Source organism: Aegilops tauschii, chromosome 7 (genome assembly GCF_002575655.3).
Source record: "Aegilops tauschii subsp. strangulata cultivar AL8/78 chromosome 7, Aet v6.0, whole genome shotgun sequence".
Classification (NCBI taxonomy): domain Eukaryota; kingdom Viridiplantae; phylum Streptophyta; class Magnoliopsida; order Poales; family Poaceae; genus Aegilops; species Aegilops tauschii.
The window spans coordinates 295,296,146-295,316,164 of NC_053041.3; the positions used below are offsets into that span (position 1 = coordinate 295,296,146).

Sequence of the window (20,019 nt, forward strand, 5' to 3'; positions counted from 1 at the left end):
ACATGTCATTATCTTCATCGTGAATGTCTTCACGAACCACCATTGTCTTCAATGTCTTCACACATTTTTAGGGGTCACCTCTGATAGGTAAACCGAATCAATAAGGGACTACTACCTGTGTTATCCTGCAATTTTCACAAACACATTAGTCCCTTAACCAAGTTTGTCATCAATACTCCAAAACCAACTAGGGGTGGCACTAGATGCACTTACAAGATGGGATCGTGGAAGAACATAAACTTGCGGCGGCGAAAAAAGTATTTTGGGTGGCTCTCTGATGTATTGGGAATATTTGGAAATTTATAGAGGTGGAATTAAGTCAAGAGGTGCCATGAGGGGCTCACGAGCCCGAAGGGGGCGCCCCTGGGCTTGTCGCTTCCTTGTGACTCCCCAGGTCTTCTCTAGAACCTTCTAGGGTCCCTTCTCGTGCAGAAAAAATAATCCAAAGTTTTTTCTCCACTTGGACTCTATTTGATATTGATTTTCTGAAAAGCCAAAAACAAGCAAAAACCAACAACTGGCACTGGACATTAGGTTAATAGGTTAGTCCCAAAAATGATATTTGCATATAAAACATCCAAGATTGATACTATAATAGTATGGAACAATAAAAAATTATAGATATATTGGAGACGTATCAATGAGCTGCACTTTCTTTAGGAGTTGTTGGCGGAGCTCGTGCTGGTACACAACCCCCACGTTCCTTAGTCCGAACGGGAAACGATCGGCGAGGTTGGTCGTCGAGGCCGTCGGGATCGGAAGCTCGTCATGCGCCCCGGGTCGGACGGGTGGTAGACATAGTCGGAGGTTGCCGTGTGCGTTGGTGATGAAGGCGACGTTGCCAATGTAGATGGTGCGTGTGGGGCGAGCTAGTGGGTTGACGTCGACCCGGCACACCTCATCCACGGTGAATGTCAGGGAGCCAAAGGTCAGGCTTTCTCCCGGCGGTAGGCCGTCGGGATTGGAAGAAGATCTGATCCATGATCGGTCTCCAGCCGACGCCGCCAATGCCTGACACGCCACCTGACGGAGCAAATTCTCATTAGATCCCTCAGTAGGGGTCCAAGCACAGCTGGAAGTCATGGATCGGAGGTCGCACTAGGGGTTTATCCAGGTTTGGTCCTCCAGAGAGTAATACCCTACGTCTTGCTGGTTTTGATGATTCATAATAGAGGGATACCTCGTGCAAGGGGTTACAATGGTGTATGAGATTGCTAGTGAGAGTTCTCCTATATGAGGATTGATGATCAAGGGGAACTCTAGACCTCCCTTTATATAGACAGGAGAGGCCTAGGGTTTACATGTGAGGTGCGATCTGGGGTGTTGCCGCCCTCCAGTCTTGGGCGTCAAGAAGGTCTTCTTGCCTCCTAGGGTTTGCCCCGCGTCTTGGGCCTGCTGGGCCCCCTTTGCGGTTGTCAAGGTTAGGCTCCTGGGTGTTAGCCACCCTTGGTACAGGACCCCGTCAGCTACCGTCTATAACGGCATTATCGTTGGCGGTATTACCATTTTCTGGTGCTGCCATTGCTCGTCTCGCCATTACCGTGCCTCCATTACGACGACCCCTACATCGACGTTTGGTTTTTTATGCTTCCTCCTGCGTCCTTAGGGGTATCCACCATCTAGGCGTCGTAGGTGGAGGTAGCTACCCACTTGCCGGGATTAGTGGTGGTAGGCGACGAGGTAGTATCTGACATCTCGTCGATATCTCCATCCATATCGGTTGCCTCCTCGGAGGCGTATGCTAGGACATCGTTGAAGTGTTCGACGATAGCGGCTAAGTGGGTGGAGGGCGGGTTAAAAATTCCAACTCCTCTAGACTTTTCCCAGATCTGATCGTAGACCGAGGTCTGAATGTCCGAGATAGCGAGGCTTGAATCCGATCTAACATCTTGTTCAGAAGTGCCTTGTCGGCCTCGCCCATATCTTAACCGAATACCGGGTTTAGCTGAAGTTTTGCCGAGGTTTCATCTAACAATGCCTCGGGAATTTCATTGGTCAAACTTGACGTCTGATCCGACGAGGCATTGTTCAGTTCCGAGCTCGAAGCTAAATCCGATGAGTGATCGCGTCGTGGTCCTGATCCAAGATTGATCTGAGATCGACGTGTTGGCATCGGCGAGGTCCTCGGTCTGGTCTGACACCAACCCGAAAACGCGAGTCTGTCGCGGGCATCCGTAGCGTATGCCATGTTTTCAGACCTGATGGTTTGGCCTGGAGCAAAATACTCGATCTGGCCGAGGTGACCAGTAGAATTGGCGTGACGCCGCCGAACACAGTTGTTTGGGGAAGGTCTTCCCGCAACCAATGTTGCCCTCGATCTAAAGATGAGCCATCGAGCTGTTTTGACCACACAATGGAATGTGTATGAGCCACCAATGTCGGGGTTGAATCCAGCGGATCTCGGGTAGGGGGTCCTGAGCTGTGGATCTTAGCTTGATGGTAACATGACACAAGAGGGACATGATGTTTACTCAGGTTCGGACTCTCTTGAAATACATGTGCTTTGATTGTATTGATATGACATGGGTACAAAGTACAAGATGATCTATCTTGAGACCGTAGAATGTCTCTAAAAAAACTCTACCCTATGGACCAAAACCACTGGGCTTATATAAGGGCTGAGAGTACATAGGGTTACACGTAGATTGGTTACATCTATGGATAAGCTTGCCGATGATTTAAACATGCCTTGAAATGCGTGACAAGTCTTCGGAGGATTCCATCTTGAGCACGCCGGGAGGCATGATGATATGACCCATTCTTCGGTTGTCTGGGTTCTCGGACTGTCTCATGACTGGCAGGCCGATGTGGTTAGCATCCCGTAGTACAGAACACCGTCGCCGACTGTCTATTACAACAAGTTTTGCCCGGCTTCAGTGAGGGAGGGGCGATGACGGCGGCGCGTCTTCGACTCTCTTCAGTGCTTGTAGTCGTCGCTAGATGATGTACGGATCTAAATGTAATTTTTATTATTTATAGTTTGCTCGTACTGCACGATCGATGGTGAATAGATTTGAAGTTTTTTTTAAGTGAGAAGTGAACCGGGCCGTGCCTGACATTTTGTCCTCCCGACCTCCGTACCAAACACAGCCAACCGCTCCAAATCGCCGAAGCTACTCTCTCCTATCGGCGAGAAGAAGTGGGGGAGATCTTCGTCTTCAGCACTCGCGCGCGCAAGCTCATTCGCTCCAGATCTTCCCTTACCATCGTAGATCTCACGACCCCAAGCCGCCACGCCCCCAACGAAACCCTAGCTCGCGCCCCTCCGCCGCGTAGGGGCGCCGCCATGGGCATCGTGTTCACGCGGCTCTTCTCGTCGGTATTCGGAAACCGCGAGGCCCGCATCCTCGTCCTCGGCCTCGACAATGCCGGCAAGACTACTATCCTCTGTAAGTGAGCCCGATCTCCCTCGCCCCGAATCTTCCGTGGTTCCTCCTTGGATCTGCGGTTCTGTTTGTTCGTGTTTCTGAATTCTGATTCATGTGGTGTGGCTTGCAGATCGGCTGCAGATGGGGGAGGTCGTTTCCACGATCCCAAGTGGGTTTCCTGTTCTGGTGCTCAACTAGTGTGTGCATTTCTTTTGATGTGTATGGATCGAGCTTAGATTTGATGTGAGGTGGTGTTGTGTCCGTGTGTGTCTTGCTGCAGCGATCGGGTTCAACGTGGAGACGGTGCAGTACAATAACATCAAGTTCCAAGTTTGGGATCTCGGTAAGTGACGCGTATCCTCGCCCCTCATTTGAATGTTAGTGTTAGAACTAACGAATCACATTATTCGCAAAAAAAACCTAACGAATCACATAGATATATATCCAAAGCACAATCTTTGTATTATTCATAGCCATAACTAACTAACACAGAGCACTACACAGGTTGAAGTTTATCAGGATTTGACATACAATTTTGATACTTATGTGAAAAATTGGATCATGTTGGACGATTTGCTGTATGTTGCCAATGTGTTCTCACCCTTTGAATACCATCTTGGAGTCTTCCTTATGTTTATTTCAATTGAATGAGGTTTAGGTATTTCAATTGAATGAGGTTTAGGTATTTCAATTGAATGAGGTTTAGGTATTTCAATTAAATTAGGTTTAGGTAATTGATGTGATGCCTAAATCAGTGGGGTAAAGCATAATTAGGGCAGGAGCAAAGGAAGCAAAACCTATAACCAATTTGCCTAGCAGGACTCACTAGAGTAAAGCATACTTAGGGCAGGAGCAAAGGAACCAGCACCAAGGTGCTGCCCCCTGCATCCACATAGATGTAAAAGGCGGCAATCAGTTAGTTTTTAACCCTCAGGCCAGCACTTCACTGGGGCCCACCATCTCCAGAATATTCCCATTCTATTTGTATATTCTCCCCCAGATAATTCCCAGAGTCTCTCTTTCCAAAAAATTGCCTCAAATCCTTCCCGAATCTCTCCCCTTCACCCAAAATTCTCCTCCAAATTCGTCCTCTCGATCCCAACCGATGAAACAAACTCTAATTACTCTAGGCCGACATGATTTCGAGAGTGGTGGAGGCATGGACCGACATGGAGGAGGTGGTGGAGGAGCCGCTGGCTGCCGGTTGAAACGCCACGTGCGGGTCGGTGACGCTTAGCGCCCAGGCTCGAGGGTCGACAAAGGCGGGAGGTGGTAAAGCGCCGCTCCAGGGCGTTGAGGCGTTGAGGCATAGGACGAGGCCCTCCACGAAGGCGCTTGGTTGTCCGTTTCACCATCACTTCCTTTAACTGGGCCGGTAGCTCCTTGAGCATGAGGTTGATGTCGTTGGCTTTGTCATCGTCCACCAATTGATACCAGATTGAAGAAACTCTAATTATCCTAGTTCTAATAGGAAGTAATACTGTGAATTTTGATGCTTTATTGATCGTGGGAGAGGCCCAATATATAGTAGGGATACCTTGGCTTACAAACCGGCTCAAAAGGAAATACAATCTGACTCTAAAACGGATTCTAATCTGCAATCTGCACGTAATATGAACCTGAGCCAATGAAAACTTATAGTAATAATTGAATCCTTGTCACTTTGGGCTGTATCAGGGGGGTGGTGCATCCAGGTTTGGAGCCCTCCGACCATATTTGGCTCCCCACGTACAGTCGAACTCATGCTCTGCGCCACAGAAAAAGCCCAGTTGTTGTTGGACCTGACATCACACATCATGGATGGCGCTCCGTACCCCCGCCATGGAAAAAGTCCTGGCCGCCACCTAACCCATATTCATAGCGTCGCCATAGCCGGAGCTCCTCATCCCGGCATCATCGTCGTCCCCGAGCGCTACACACTAAAGTGATTTGAGCCAACGCATCCCTCTCCCATCTCTCCATTTTTTCTTTCCTCACCGTTTCCAGGTTTCCTCCTTTCTCACATGAAGCACCGACTCACCCGCAGAGCCGCCACCGTGGAGCCTAGTTGGTTCTGCAGGCTGCAGGCTGGGGTGACGCGTGGCCATATCCTCATTGCTTCGTTTAGATTAATACTCAACAATCCTGAACTTTTTTTTTTATCTCCAATGCATGATGTGGAAATTTAACTTAACATTCTTTTGTGTCAAATAGATTTGCCTTGTAGACAAAAACTTGCTCTGCTTGTTCGCCCATTTGGTTGTGATTGATGGGTCCATGATTGTTAGAGCTGGCTAATCTAGCATAAGGAAAACTATAGACAACCAAAATAACAACGCTTTGATGTCTTAAATTGTTGTTTATTTACCGTAGTCATTCACCCGGGGTTTTAACTAATAACGCACCATCTCTACAAATGCTTGTTGTAGTACACCACCTTCAAAGATAATATCACTTAAAAGTGATAACTTATAACTTATAACTGTTGTTTTAACCTGAATGACTCTCCTTCTCATTGTGACATAAGATCTACATTATGGATTGAGATTTTGAAATCTGCTGTGAAGGTTATTATGCCTGTATACTCTTGCTTATGTGGGTGATTACCCAAATATGAAGCACATTCATCTACCCTTCATGAAATATTTGGTTGTAATGTGTTTAATGGTTATGCATTTTAAGTGAATTTTTTAAGCTGTGGTGAGATTTTCTTTTGATTGCCAAGTTTTGCATTAATATTATTCTTTCTGGAGAAAAGCTGGTGTCCTTCATTTTTGATTAGTGCTATGCTAGTATGTTATGTTATGCCTGCTCTTTCAGAATATCCACCTTGGGATTTTAACATGAATTTTATTCTCAACAGGTGGTCAAACAAGCATCAGGTACATTCTTTACAGCGAGTATCCATATCCAAAATCGGTCATTATGATGTAACTATTTTATTCAACTTATAGCCATTTTGGAGTAATGCCTTCCCACAGTAATTTGTTGGAGTTGCCCAGGAGATACACACACTAGCTCAAGTTAGAAGAAGAGCCTCACGCAAGCACACAGAGAGGCTTTGGCGCCGCACAACTTGTGCCTTTTCTCTCGTTCACTCTTTCACACAACTGAACTTGGTTACAATGCCTTTTAGCTAGTGTGCCCTTTCTCTTGTTCACTCTTTCACACAACTGAACTTGGTTACAATTCCTTTTAGCTAGTGTGCCTTTTCTCTTGTTCACTCTTTCACACAACTGAACTTCGTTACAATGCATTTTAGATGTACACACACTAGCCGGTAGAAACAACAACTAATAACCACCTCTCTGACCACTCTCAGTTTCGGCCTTTCTCCTTGCACCTGGAGATGTGCTCTCTGCACAACGTTGGTGATTACCAGGTCCACAACTAAGCCTTTCTAACAAACTCTATCCATGCATGCATGTGAATCACTCATCCTACTAACTAGGCATGCACCTAACTGACACTACTAATTAAACAAATTTAGCTTTGCACTGTGTGCACACGTGAAACACACCTCTGACGTGCACACACTACCTCAGCTTCAATGCATGCCTAAGTCAGAAATAAACATGATCTAATTACCTATACAACAAGGTTAATTAACTCCAACATAATTGACCTTTTTGCCAGTCATTTAAGTATTGGTGTCTATGATGTCCTTTTTTTTGAGAGAAGATGAACGTATCACAATTTGCTGTCTCCGGAAGGCATATCATCATGTTGCAATGGTAGTTACTATTTCAAGGCCTGAATCTTAGAAGACCTTATAGATAAATTTAAAAGTATTGTCACTAATGTAGTTTTTGACATCTGAAGCTTATAACTCTAGTTACTCTACTGTAGTTTATCTGATCAACCTTTGTTGACGTGTTGAGAAATGGCTTCATTTTCTTGTTTTCATTCTTCGATTCGGGAGATTGTTCAATAAAGACCTGGCATGTAATCTCTTAAAGCTTAATTCAGGCCACTTTCATTATATAAAACTGTAGATCTAAGATGTACTGTACTAGTGAGTATGCTGTTCAGCTGGAGCTAATAATTCTGGTATCTGCCCTGCATCCCTTTACCCAGAATGTGAAATGCCTGTCATGAACCACTTGCAAATTCTACCATTATATAGACTGTAAATCTGAGATGTACTACTGAGTATGCTCTTTCTTGTGTGTGTTCCTAGGCCATACTGGAGATGCTACTTTCCAAACACTCAGGCTATCATATATGTTGTTGATTCAAGTGATACTGATAGGCTGGTAACTGCAAAAGAAGAATTTCATTCCATCCTTGAGGTATGCATCACAATGAATGAAGCCTCTGATTTATATCACAATTGGATGTGCTTCTCCTACAATGCACATTGGTAATACAAGGGTTCAGATATTTCTCACAAAATAATGTTGATTGTCAATGCTAATTGCACTACGGGAGCATGGGAATGTTACTTTGAAGTGATCAACTAGATATGTGATCGATTTTAACGCTTTACACAAAATTGATGTGGTTAAAAGACTATTTGCTAGTTATCTGTTTGGATTCCCGTTCTGCTTTTGATCTACTGGATGATTTTGACATCAAGTACACTGTAAATAGCAACTACCATTGCATGATTTTCTTTTGAAAGGAATAACTTGTATTCCACTTAAACTTGGTGCACAGCCGACTCTCTCGCCACAATACCCGAAAAAAAATCAGGGGCATCAAAAGTCCACGTGGTGAGAGGCACATCCTCCTCTAAACTGAACTGCGCCAACGTGTGTGCGACCTTATTACATTCTCTACGGCAGAACATAAAATCATAGAACACAAAGGAGGCATGGCATAACCTTTTAGCTTCACGGTATAGAACTCCCAGGTCCGCAGCATCGTAGTTGCGTCCTTTCAGTGCACCAATCATTGTTTGGCAATCTGACTCGAAGATGACTCTTTGTGCTCCCAGATCATCTGCACCTTCAATCGCCCTAAGACACGCAGTCGTCTCAGTTTGCAGTGAGCTCCGGACATGTTCCATTTTCCCGGCAGCCGCCGCTATGAACGACCCCGTTTCATCACGCGCCACATCCCCAAGCTCTGGCCTCGGACATTTCTCTGAATGCTGCGTCAATGTTTATCTTTACGATCCGCCTCGGGAGGTTTCCGGGATTCCTGACAAGCAGGCTGTGGAGATGGTGATAGTTTCATGCTTGAGAATTCCAGCAGATGTTTATTTATAAGCATACTCGCTTCCTCAATCGTCTTCTGCTTCGTACCCGCATTGGTTTTATTCTGTGTTGCCCACCAATCCCATAGAAGAACCGCCACTCTCATTTTCTTCTCTACAGGCAGCAAGCAGACCTGATGCATCAGATTTTGAGAGTCCGTTCATTCAGAGTTGCAAGCACACATCCTCAAAGTCCTTGCTCCCTCCAGACAGCTTTTACTTTTTTGGTCTTCAAAGACAAATGACCACTATGCTCATCAAGCCGGCATCTAGTGTCCAAATCAATCCTTTTCCTCTTTATATTCATTCTTGTGGGTAAGGTGTTATGCACCAATCTCCAAAGGAACATGCTTAACTTACCAGGCACCTGCAGCTGCCAAATATGCTTCCATTTCTCCATAACTTGGCTCTGGCCACTGGAAGACTCAGCATTTTGGCTCCTCTCCGCTTCCTTTACACTGACCCCTAGATGATAGGCCCATTTTACCGAGAACACACCCTTTCTATGTGATGCCATGCCAAGAAATCTTCCGTACCTGATCTGAGTGGGATCCCAAGGATGACCTTTGAGTCCTCCGGAGAGAACAGCTCTTGTACTAATTCTGTATCCCACGATTCCGTAATCGCGTTGATCAATTCATTTACTTTTGTGATTATCGTCTGCCCTTGGGTGCGAATAAGGCCTTCTTGTCGTCCCTCTTGGCAGCCACGGATCAGACCACACATTCACTTTGTGAACCATCTCCTATGCGCCAAATCACTCCCTCTCCCGGCCCCTGTGGATGCTACACCAGGTATAAGACATGCCTGGCTATTCTGTTGCTTCCATAATCGTACAATTCGGATGGTATTTCGCCTTCAGCACCACCGCACAGAGGGACTCTGGGTTCTGCAAAAATGCCAGCTCTGACGAGTTAACATGGCCATATTAAATATGCGCAAGTCTCTAAACCCTAGGCCTCCAGTTCTCTTTGACTTCATCAACCTTTTACCTTTCCCAGCCTATCCAGTGACATTTTTCATTGCCGTCCTGCTGACTCCACCAATACCTTTGGAATCATGCCTCTGATTTGCTCACATATGCTTTTGGTCAGATCAAAGCAGGACATCGTGCACGTCGGTATGGCCTGGGCGACGGCCTTAACCAACATTTCCTTTCCTACGTAGGAGCTTTTCTAGCAACCCTTGCATCCTCTTCCAAATGTTTTCTTTGATGTACTCAAACTCTTTACTCTTCGCTGCTCTGAGATGTACAGGCAAACCCAAGTATCGCTTGTTCTTGGATTCTCGGGGTATACCGAGAGCCTGAAGAACTTGATGTTTCTTCGCCATACTTGTTCCTTTAATGAAGAACGCTGAGGATTCTCTGTTGATCTTTTGCCCCGACTGGGACTCGCACAGGGCCGGTAGCTCCTGCAGCTGATTTGCACTAGCAGCTGTAGCCTTCATCACAATCAGCAAATCGTCTGCGAAAAATAGTTGATCTATTCTCCTGGACAGATTTGTACCCCTTCAATGGATTGGTCCAATTCAGCACGCTGCTGCAAGACTGAGAAACCCTCCGCGCACAAAATGAACAAGTACGGTGATGGTGGATCTCCTTGGCACAAGCCTCGCTGTGGGTGGAAAGTGTCAGTTAATTTCCTATTGAACTTGACGTGATAGGAAACCAATCGAACAGAAGTCATGATCACATTCAACCGTGCAGCCGAAAAACCCAAAGCATTCATCATACCCTCCAGAAAACTCCACTCCACCTGGCGATATGCTTTGCTCATGTTAAGCTTTACTGCCACTAGCCCTTGTCTACCCCCTTTCTTCTTGTGCATCAGGTGGGTTAAGCTAAAACAACATTATCTGTAATCACCTGTCCGGGAACAAAAGCTGATTGGGTTGGGGATATTAACTCCGGAAGAATCACCTTCAAGCGGTTTGCTAAAACCTTGGCGGTCAGCTTAAAAAACACATTACATGGACTGATTGGCTGGTATTGCATAAGAGACTCCGGGTTCTTTACCTTTGGAATCAACACAATCGTTGTCTCATTCCATCCCTCCGGCATTACTGCACCATTTAGAACTCTTAGGACCACCTCTTGAATCTCGGGTCCCGACCAAATGCCGAAACTTATAAAAAACTGCCGGCATGCCATCCGGACCTGGAGCCTTTAGATCACAAAAAATTGCATGTTGAAAGGTGATGTGTGATTTGGCAATGCATGTTGCCCACATAAACAACTTACCTAGTGCAATTTCTTCCATTTGACGGTAGGGTCTTTTGAGCCAGATGTATTCAGTGGCCAGGATGTATTTTTTCAAGATAATTGTCTGATTGCATATGTTACCTCATTGTGTGCATTGTACTGGCAGGAGGATGAGCTGAAAGGTGCGGTTGTCCTTGTATATGCGAATAAACAGGTGAAGAAACAGACATATTTGATTTCTTATATACGGTTTTGAAATTTGTATAGTTACTTGGACATTGCAACTGTTCTCAGAACTAACAACAAAGTTCTCGTAATAATTCATGATTTGCACTATACCTGCAGTCTCTTCTTATTTCTGCAGTACATTTTTGGCTCTATTGTCGACTAACAAGGCACCTGCCTTTACGAGTTTCCATGAAATTACTTTAACTATCATCGTTCATTGGCTGCTCCTTTTTTATTAGAAGGAAATAAATGCTTCTAGGTGAATTTACATGTCTGAATACCTTTTGGATGCAGGCTGTTGCGCATCCTGTTTGATATGCTATCTTACCTAATTCATTATTGTGATGTCTTTTCTTATCCAGGACCTTCCAGGTGCACTTGATGATGCTGCCATAACTGAATCATTAGAACTTCACAAGATTAAGAGCCGCCAATGGGCAATTTTCAAAACATCTGCTATAAAAGGGGAGGGGCTTTTTGAAGGCTTGAACTGGTAAGTTCAATGAAACATTCCTTTCTAAAGTGACTAGATGAATACTTGCTCTTTTCTATATTTTCAATCTATTTTTTGTTTGTGGCGGTACGGCAGGGGACTGCAAATCCTGTATCCCCTCTTCAAATCATTAGAAAATGCCCATGCCCAATAATCTTGTTAGACATGGATAATGACTAGATGATTTCATTTCACATAAGAAAGGACTGTTTTCCCTTGTTAGTTGTTACTTGTTACTGTCTAAAAACTTTTAGTGTCTTATCACCGGACCTCTAATAAGATAGCGACATGCTTATGCATTCCCTAAAGAATTACTTACACCCAGAGTACACCAACTTGCAGCAAAATAACAAAACCACGCATAATCTCAAAACCCCCATAAAAATGGTACAACTTACATAACAGCAGATATTAATCAAATTTGACGGAGGCCATTTGTTTCCCTGTGGCGTACGATTATATCTGGCGTTATGCTATCTCTGTCCATCATTGTGGCCCATCTGTCGGTGGGACAGAGAAACAAATAGTATAGTAGGATTTATAATGGGAGAAGGGGGATCGAACCCAGTACATGGAACTTGTTGGCTCTTCCTCGCTCGTCATGACCAACCCATCCAAAATGTGCTGTTACGTAAGTTATTGTACTACCATTTTTGTGGTTTTTTTTAGATTATGGATGATTTGGTTATTACGCTTTCGGTACGCAAATATATGGGCAACAAACGGTGTTGGTTAGATTCGATGGAAGTCATTGCTGATACCGGCCGATTATTATTTGCTGCAGGCTCAGTAATGCACTCAAGTCCGGAGGCAGCTAATGTAGGAGGCCCAGCCTCCATTCCGTGAATCATTGCTTGATGGTAAGGAACAGTGACGATGACAGCCTTCTCGCTAGTCTGCGTGAAAATCAGAATCTCTTTATTTCAACTCCGGAAGTTATACACAATCAGTTATCTGTAGAGTGCTTGTTGAAGTTTCCAGATACAACACTAGGTGTACCATGTCGAGAGCAAGAATATATTTGTAGAAAATACCGAGCAAACGATTACGGTTTGAAATATGTGGCTTACACCGCGTAAAATTTCACCTCATTTTCTTTTCCAATGATTGAACTCGCAATTTTTTTTCCGCGTCTCTTTGGCTGGGACCAGATCAGATGCCTGAAGTTACTCAATCCCTGAAATCCAATCATGTCATTTACAAAGTTATATGCTTACCTTAATCATCAAAAATAACATAGGACTACTGCTTTACATCTACTAGTTAGTTACTGTGTGTTGGAACCATAGTTAGCAAAACGCGTGGTTTCTTAAGGTCTGATGAACCGATTGGAGGAAATTCGGTTTCTTAAGGTCTGATGAACCGATCGGAGGAAATTCACACAAACTGGGAGAACTTGTGGGACCAGAATTTTCACAAACTGGGCAACAACCAAAGACGTTTCTTAAGGGTGGGAACAACCAAAGACGTTTCTTAAGGGTGGGCATGTCTGCAAACCTTTACTTCAAAAATATTTTCATTCTCTTCCGCATGCATTAAGAGAGCCCTTCGTACATAAAAGAAAAATACAAGGAGAGAGAGGGTCTCGGAATTCCGTTGTAGGCTTGAAGCTCTCATTATCTTTTGCATTAAACTTAACAACAATGAAAACACATTGCATAATAAAGTTTACCCAATTCTCCCTGGAGCCTTGTTTTAGTATAATCTCTAATCTCCTTGAGGAAAGGCCACTCAGTCTGATCATAAGCTTTATGCATATCAAGTTTGATGGCGCACAGGCCCTATCACCAATCTTCCTTTTGTTGATTTGACCTGACTCTCATGAAAGCTAAGCACATTGTTGAGGCTTTGAAGTTAGTTCTGGACTCGTATTGTGCTGCCTCAAGGTAGATGGTGAGTATTGATAAGTGTAGCATCTTTTTTAGTCCTAATACGAGGGTCGAGATTGTAAAACAAATGTGTCCCGTTTTGAATATCATTACCGAGGCCAATGGTAGATATTTAGGATTGCCAGCTAGTGTTGGGTTGGATAAAATTGTTTGTTTTTAGCATTTGATTGATAGTATTATCATGAAAACAAATGGTTGGAAGGAAAAATTATTATCCGTTGGAGGGAAGAAAATTCTCCTCAAGTCTGGTGTTCAAGCTATTCCTACGTATGTAGTGTCGGTCTTTAAAATTCCTAAAAAGATTTATAAAGAAATTATCGGTCTTTAAAATTCCTAAAAAGATTTATAAAGAAATTATTGATGCGATGTTGCATTTTTTTTGGGGAGATGAGGACAACCGAAGGAGGATTCATTGGATGGCTTGGTAAAAAATATGTGTCCCAACGAATCAAGGAGGCATGGCTTTTTTATGATATTCATTGTCTCAGCCCGGCTATGCTGGCAAACAGGCTTTATGCCTTCTCGAGAACCCTGAGTCTTTATGTGCTACTGTTTTGAGAGTTAAGTACTTTCCTAATGTCGATTTACTGAATACAAAGTTAAAAAGGCTCCTCGTTTAGTTGGCAAAGTATTATGGCAGCGAGAATTATTTGAAACATGGTCATATATGGCGAGTTGAAAATGGTCGGAATATTGATATTTTGGATGATGATTGGATTCCAAATTGTGATAATAGGAAAGTTATCAGTGCGAAAGGGGGTCATCTGCTATCGGGAGTGGCGGATTCTATTGATCAGGTTTCTAATAACTGGGATGATCATTTAGTTAGACAAATTTTGTGGCGTTTTGATGCACATCGGTCCTCACTATCCCTCTTCCCCAACATGACATGCAAGATTTATCGCTTAAGAGTTGTAAGAAAAATAGAATGTTTTCGGTTCAGTCAGCCTATTTTGTGGAATGAGATCATCAACATGGAAGCAAATTCTGACATATTAATGGTACGGGACAAACCACTGTTAATCCTATTTGGTGTAATATGTGGAAGCTATCGTGTCTGGCAAAACAATTTTTTTATTTGGCGCACATTGCATGACACAGTCCCGTGTCATGTTACGGTAGTCAATAGACATCTGAAAGTCTCGCCACAACGTCCTTCTTGTTCTTCTGATGCAGAAGATACAAAGCATATGTTATTTCTTTGCAATAAAGCAAAGGATATTTGGAGAAGGCTGGGCATGGACGAAATTATTAATAGAGCCTGTGAAGTTGATTGTGCTGGCGAAGCGGTTATGCAATTCTTACTTCTTTTACAACATCAGGATTTGTCTATTATGAGTCTTCAAAATGCTTAACTGATAATTGCCATTATTGCATGGTATTTGTTGTGGGAAAGACATAAGCTGGTTCTTGAGGAGACAGTTCAAAGTGCTTATCAGATTTCTATGGTGATTCATGCTCTTACGACTAACTTTGTTGTTGCTTCCTATCTCAAATTCCAAATGCGACCATGAAGAGAGGAGGGATGGATTCAACCCCCTTTGAGTTTTTCAAGCTTAATGTTGATGCATCTTTTGATCAAGATTTGTTTAGGGGCACAGTCAGGGCGGTCCTGTGGGACGATAAAAGCAAATTCATTGTTGGGGGAATGGGAAGATTGACTGGTGTGGATGTCCTCACGGCTGAACCTTTGGTTCTCAGATCAGTCTATCCCTTGCGCATCTTGCGCAAAGGGAGGGATGCAATCGCCTCATTATTAACTCTCACAATTTAAAGGTCATTGACACTATAAAGGGAGATTACAAACAAAAGACTTCCACCGACCTACCTCGATCCTGCGGCTACCCCCTTGTGTCGCCCTCCTCTGGTAACACGGGGTAAACCCTAGCCGCCGTCGGGGGTCACCTCCAACCCCCTCCCCACCACGCCGCCACCATAGCGGCATCGACGAAACTGTGCGTGCCCTAGGAGGGTGGCGACGGGGCATTTTCTCTTTCGGTTTGGCCCAATGGCCTTGGGCAGAGGACGACGGTCCCAGTGGAGCGCGACGAACGATTGTCCAGATGGAGCATGATGAGCGACGGTCCCGGTGGAGCGCTGTGGTATGGCGTCGGGCGAGGCGTCCCTCTCCCCCGCAAGGCTGCATCTGGGCGGTGTTGGGTGGTGGCCGCGCGGTGGTGTGGGGTGGGCCAGATCCCCCTGGTTCCGGAATCCCGCCCCTGGGCATAGGTGCATCAGGGCCACCCTTGGCCGTGGGTGTGCGGTGCGTGGCTGGCCTGCTCCGTTGGCGCCCTGCCTAGTACCTAGCGGCCAGAGTTGGGTTCGGTAGGCGAGGTGGCGGGGTGATTGGAGGTGGATGTGGTAGAGGTGGATATGCAGAAGGTGGGCCGACGTGGAGGGAAGGGCCTGTGTGCCACCAAGTTCGACATGGATGGTTTCGGCTCTGCCCAGACCAGCCTTGTTGCACTGCTGTTGTCCTCTGGGCGAGGTGGTGGTGGAGGTTGTGGAGGTTACTCTAATGCGAAATGCGACTCTTCCAGATGCGGTGGTTGGTCTGCTCTTGCAACTTTGGTGAGCATTGGGTTCTACAATCTGAGTTGGGAGCAATCCTTGCTTCGAGATGAGGCTGACAACGGTGACGCCCGCGGGCGCCGTTCCCTCCCTAGAGGCATTGTTTTGGCCCTGATCGGCCTCCCTTCCTGGAGTTCAGGGGAAACCCTCGGTCTGGCCTCCGGATCGGGCGGCGGCGTCATGACGTCGTTACCTTCTTGAAGGCACGGCCTTGTTGCTCGAGGAGTCTCGATGGTGCGGCTTGAGTCGATGTCGGCTCCTCCTCTGTGCATGGGCCTCCTAGGCACAATGTACGCCATCTCCGGTGCTCTCTCAACGACACCTTCCCTATGTCCGCCCAGGCCCTGCTGTTCATTTGCTGACTTCCTCTTGGCGCAATGGGTGGCAGTACGTTGGCCTTGGGTCTTGGTCTTGTTGTAGAGGTCTCGGTGTTGGTTGTGATGTGGCTTGGTTGCTCCGTGGCTTGCCTCATCGCCATTGGCATGAGGTTAGACTAGGGAAGTGATGTCTACTACGCAACTTTATTCTTGTAGACTCTGTTGGGCCTTCAACCGCAGAGTTTCGCAGGACAATAGCAAAATTTTCTCAACTGGATGGCGTAAGGTTTATCAATCCGTGGGAGGTGTAGGATGACGATTCTCTCTCTCAAACAACCCTGCAATCAAATACAAGAAATCTCTTGCGTCTCCAACACATCTAGTACAATGGTAAATTGTATAGGTGCATTAATTCGGCGAAGAGATGGTGATACAAGTGTAGTATGGATAGTAGATATAGGTTTCTGTAATCTAAAATAATAAAAATAACAAGGTAGCAAGTGATAAAAGCGAGCACAAATTGTATTTCGATGCTTGGAAATAAGGCATAGGGTTCATACTTTCACTTGCAATCTCTCAACAACACTAACATAATTGAATCATATAATAATCCCTCAAAGTGCAGCAAAGAATCACTCCAAAGTCTCAAGTCTTGTGGGAGAAAGTAGGATGACAACGTGTGATGCGGAGCATCCTACGGTCATCCCCATGGGCATGCCTCCATCACCTCAACCACCAAGTGGACAGATGACAAGAGCATGTAGACAAACTAATGGAACCAAGGTGACTTCTTTCCCCATTGAACTCTCATTCAATTCACTCGAGACATGGATGCTACCTCAAGAGCGAACCTTGTGTATACTCAGGTACACCCAAGGTGACCATGGAGAACCCAAGAACCAAGGCCAAGCTTGAGCAGGAGCGAAGCAATGAGAAGGAAGAAGAGCGAGACGCTACAGCGGCCAGACATCCGATGCCACCAAGTCCAAGCCAAACGCCAAGGAACACTGCCTGAAGAAGCTTCAGGGGCCGACCCGACCCGAGGAGTACAACAACTATGTCAAATCGGGCCAGCGACCGGCTGGACATCCGGCCGACCCCGGACATCCGCTGCCTCAAGTCGAGCTAGACATCCGGCGCGTGCATGCAGCTACGGGCCAAGAGCCCATGTAACCCCCCTCTCACCCCAGTTCGCCTAGACTATAGATAGACCTTCTCCTCCCTCTTGCTAGGGCTAGCAAAGTGATAGCTCAAATGAGAGAGAGAGAGAGCTTTGCTCATCTACCCCTCTCCCATGGAGATCAAGGCCTCCATGTGAGAAGACCCCCTAGTGGGTATCAAGACCCCTTATAGGGAAGATCCATAAGACCTCAACTCCCCATGGGATTTGGGATGATCCTTACCATGTATCCTTGTTTCCCTTTGTTGTTCATGTACCTTGTGGATCTTATGTGGTTGTGAGTCTAGTGGATGTGTGATTGGACTTGTTCTTGAGTGTTCCTCTTGTGATTTCTCACCGTTCTTCTCCGTGTTCTTTGAGGATTTCCCCTCCAATACGTGAAATATCACTAGCAAGGGCTTGGCCCTACACAATCTTTGTATCAGAGCTTTGGGTGACACAAATTTGGAGCCCTCCCCTTCGTTTTCTAGCCTAATTTTGTTTGTTTTTGTCCCAATTTGAAAATCCCCACAAAAATAACCTCACCATTTTTTTTTGCATTTTGTTGGTTCTTGCGAGATTTTGTTGTGTTTGATCCACTATTTTGTTGTTTGGCAAGTGGATCTTGGCTTTCCTCACCTTCCCACTACGAAATCTATACCAAAAATTTCTTTTCCTCATCAATTTTCACCCCCAAACCATGAAATTCCGCCCCCACATCGAGGTTCGAGATCCATATCGAGATCTGGAATTGTCCGGTCGGCCTTCTAGGCCCCCGGCCGGACATCCGGCACCTGGAGCATAAAAACAGACGAGTTTCTGGACACAGAGCCACGGAAATCTGGTTTACCCCCGGACGTCCGACCCATGTAGGTTTCAGCCTCCCGTGCTCCATCGTTTTTGACCACTATTTTCAAATCCGAAGTTCGATTTTGGCGTTCTTTAGCTCGTTGGGTAGCTATTGACATCCACTATCCATCTAGATAGGTTCCACCACCATTTGACTCTGTCATAATTTTTTCATAATTGGCATCTTTGCCTAGCCCTCCACCGTAACTTCCGCACACCCTTTCCCACCATACTCTTCTGCCACCATAACACAATTTTGAGATTTTTTCCCACCATTTCTTCCGCAATACCACCCACCTTCCGCAACCACCAAAAGGTTTGACCGTTTCAAATTTTAGATTTTGAGTTTGCAATTTCCGTTTCCTAAGATGTTTCGGCTAGTTAGGAACAGTTCAACATCAACAACACCGCCACTCATCAGCGCCACGGACTCTACATCGACAACAACCACTTCACCTTTCGACACCGCGACCGTAATCAAGGCCAATAACTTTGACGATATCATTGTACATTTCCTTGCCATTGCATTGATCACCCGAGCCTATTGTGTCACTTGCCTATCGAGACTAGCGAGTTGAGAATTACCGGGCCACGCTACTTGTGCACCTTAGTGACACGCTTACTCCGCATAGCTACTTTTAGCGTGTAATCATCTTGCTATCATCATTGTGCCATTAAGTCTCTCCCGTGCATATCTTACATACTTGTCTCATATCTTGGCTCAAGCATCAAGCATAGTCGTAAAGGAAGCATATATACAAAAAAAGAGGAAAAACTTTTAAGCAAAAGAGGAGATACAAAAGAGCTTGTAAGCAATAGAAATAGCATTGAGACATTTTGTGTAGTACATCATATTGGATCATACATACATAGCATATTTGGGATTGAAGATGGCACATTTACTCTCATAGGTTGGTGCACAAGCGTATCTAGCCCATTTGAGCAATCGAGCTATTGTCTCTCTAGTATCCGTGCAATACGAGCTTTCTCCGTGGTAACACATTTTGTGCTCATTCCTTAGTTGCGCAGATCCCACTTATCTATCCGTGTGTGTGTTCCTTGTGCCACCATAGCTATTGATGTATTTGCTTTACATTGCAATTTTGCGAATCTTCCTCAACACTATCAATATCCTGGACTAACACTTGCTTGAATTTGTGCCACTTGTCCTAACTAAGCCACTCGATAAGCTTTACTTTGTAGGTGTGAGTGAACAAGTCCGGTACCAATTCCACTATTCTCTCAATTCACATCCAGTGACACGAGATACACCCTCAACTTTGGGAAAAGGGTAACTTGGTATTGTATGTCTCATTTCCTACTCACTTTTTCTCGAGTCTTGCGATGGATAGGCAATGCACATCATCTTCGGTCTCCGACGACAACGACAGTGTGAACAACTACATCAACCAAACTCACCACATCGGACTACAACGAGCAATGCACAATGGACAAGATACATTGCGTGACCGCATTGAGCGACTCACCATCGACATCCGTGACTCCGAAGGAAAGAAAATAGACTACCTCGACGACAAGTTGGACGAACACATGTATCACATACGAGACATGTTGGCCAACTACAAGTCTTCTTCCCCTTCGTCATCTTCAAGGCGGAGGCACTCAAGTTGCAAAACTTTGGAGCGCCCATCCGAGGCAAGAGAAATTCATCCATGTCCTCATCTTCGTGATGACCACCGTCACGTTCGTGATCCACATCGTCATGAAGGGTAAGTAACCTACAAGAAACAAGTGTGCGAAGA

General features: G+C 45.3%; 1 protein-coding gene across 1 annotated transcript; it reads left to right on the top strand.

The window, feature by feature from the left end:
* Window positions 1–3,061: 3,061 nt before the first annotated feature.
* LOC109782416 (ADP-ribosylation factor 3) lies at window positions 3,062–12,552 on the top strand. The gene is made up of 8 exons (XM_020341039.4): window positions 3,062–3,389; window positions 3,499–3,537; window positions 3,649–3,711; window positions 6,211–6,229; window positions 7,528–7,639; window positions 10,917–10,964; window positions 11,341–11,471; window positions 12,256–12,552. The coding sequence occupies exons 1-8, from the start codon at window positions 3,287–3,289 to the stop codon at window positions 12,287–12,289; spliced, it is 549 nt and encodes a 182-aa protein (XP_020196628.1). The 5' UTR covers window positions 3,062–3,286; the 3' UTR covers window positions 12,290–12,552.
* The last annotated feature ends 7,467 nt before the right edge of the window (window positions 12,553–20,019 follow it).

Excerpts from the sequence above, each read along its gene's own strand:
- LOC109782416 (XM_020341039.4), top strand. The coding sequence starts at position 3,287 with ATGGGCATCGTGTTCACGCGGCTCTTCTCGTCGGTATTCGGAAACCGC. Across the intron at positions 3,390-3,498 it reads CGGCAAGACTACTATCCTCT|ATCGGCTGCAGATGGGGGAG; the intron begins GTAAGTGAGCCC and ends TGTGGCTTGCAG. Across the intron at positions 10,965-11,340 it reads TTGTATATGCGAATAAACAG|GACCTTCCAGGTGCACTTGA; the intron begins GTGAAGAAACAG and ends TTTCTTATCCAG.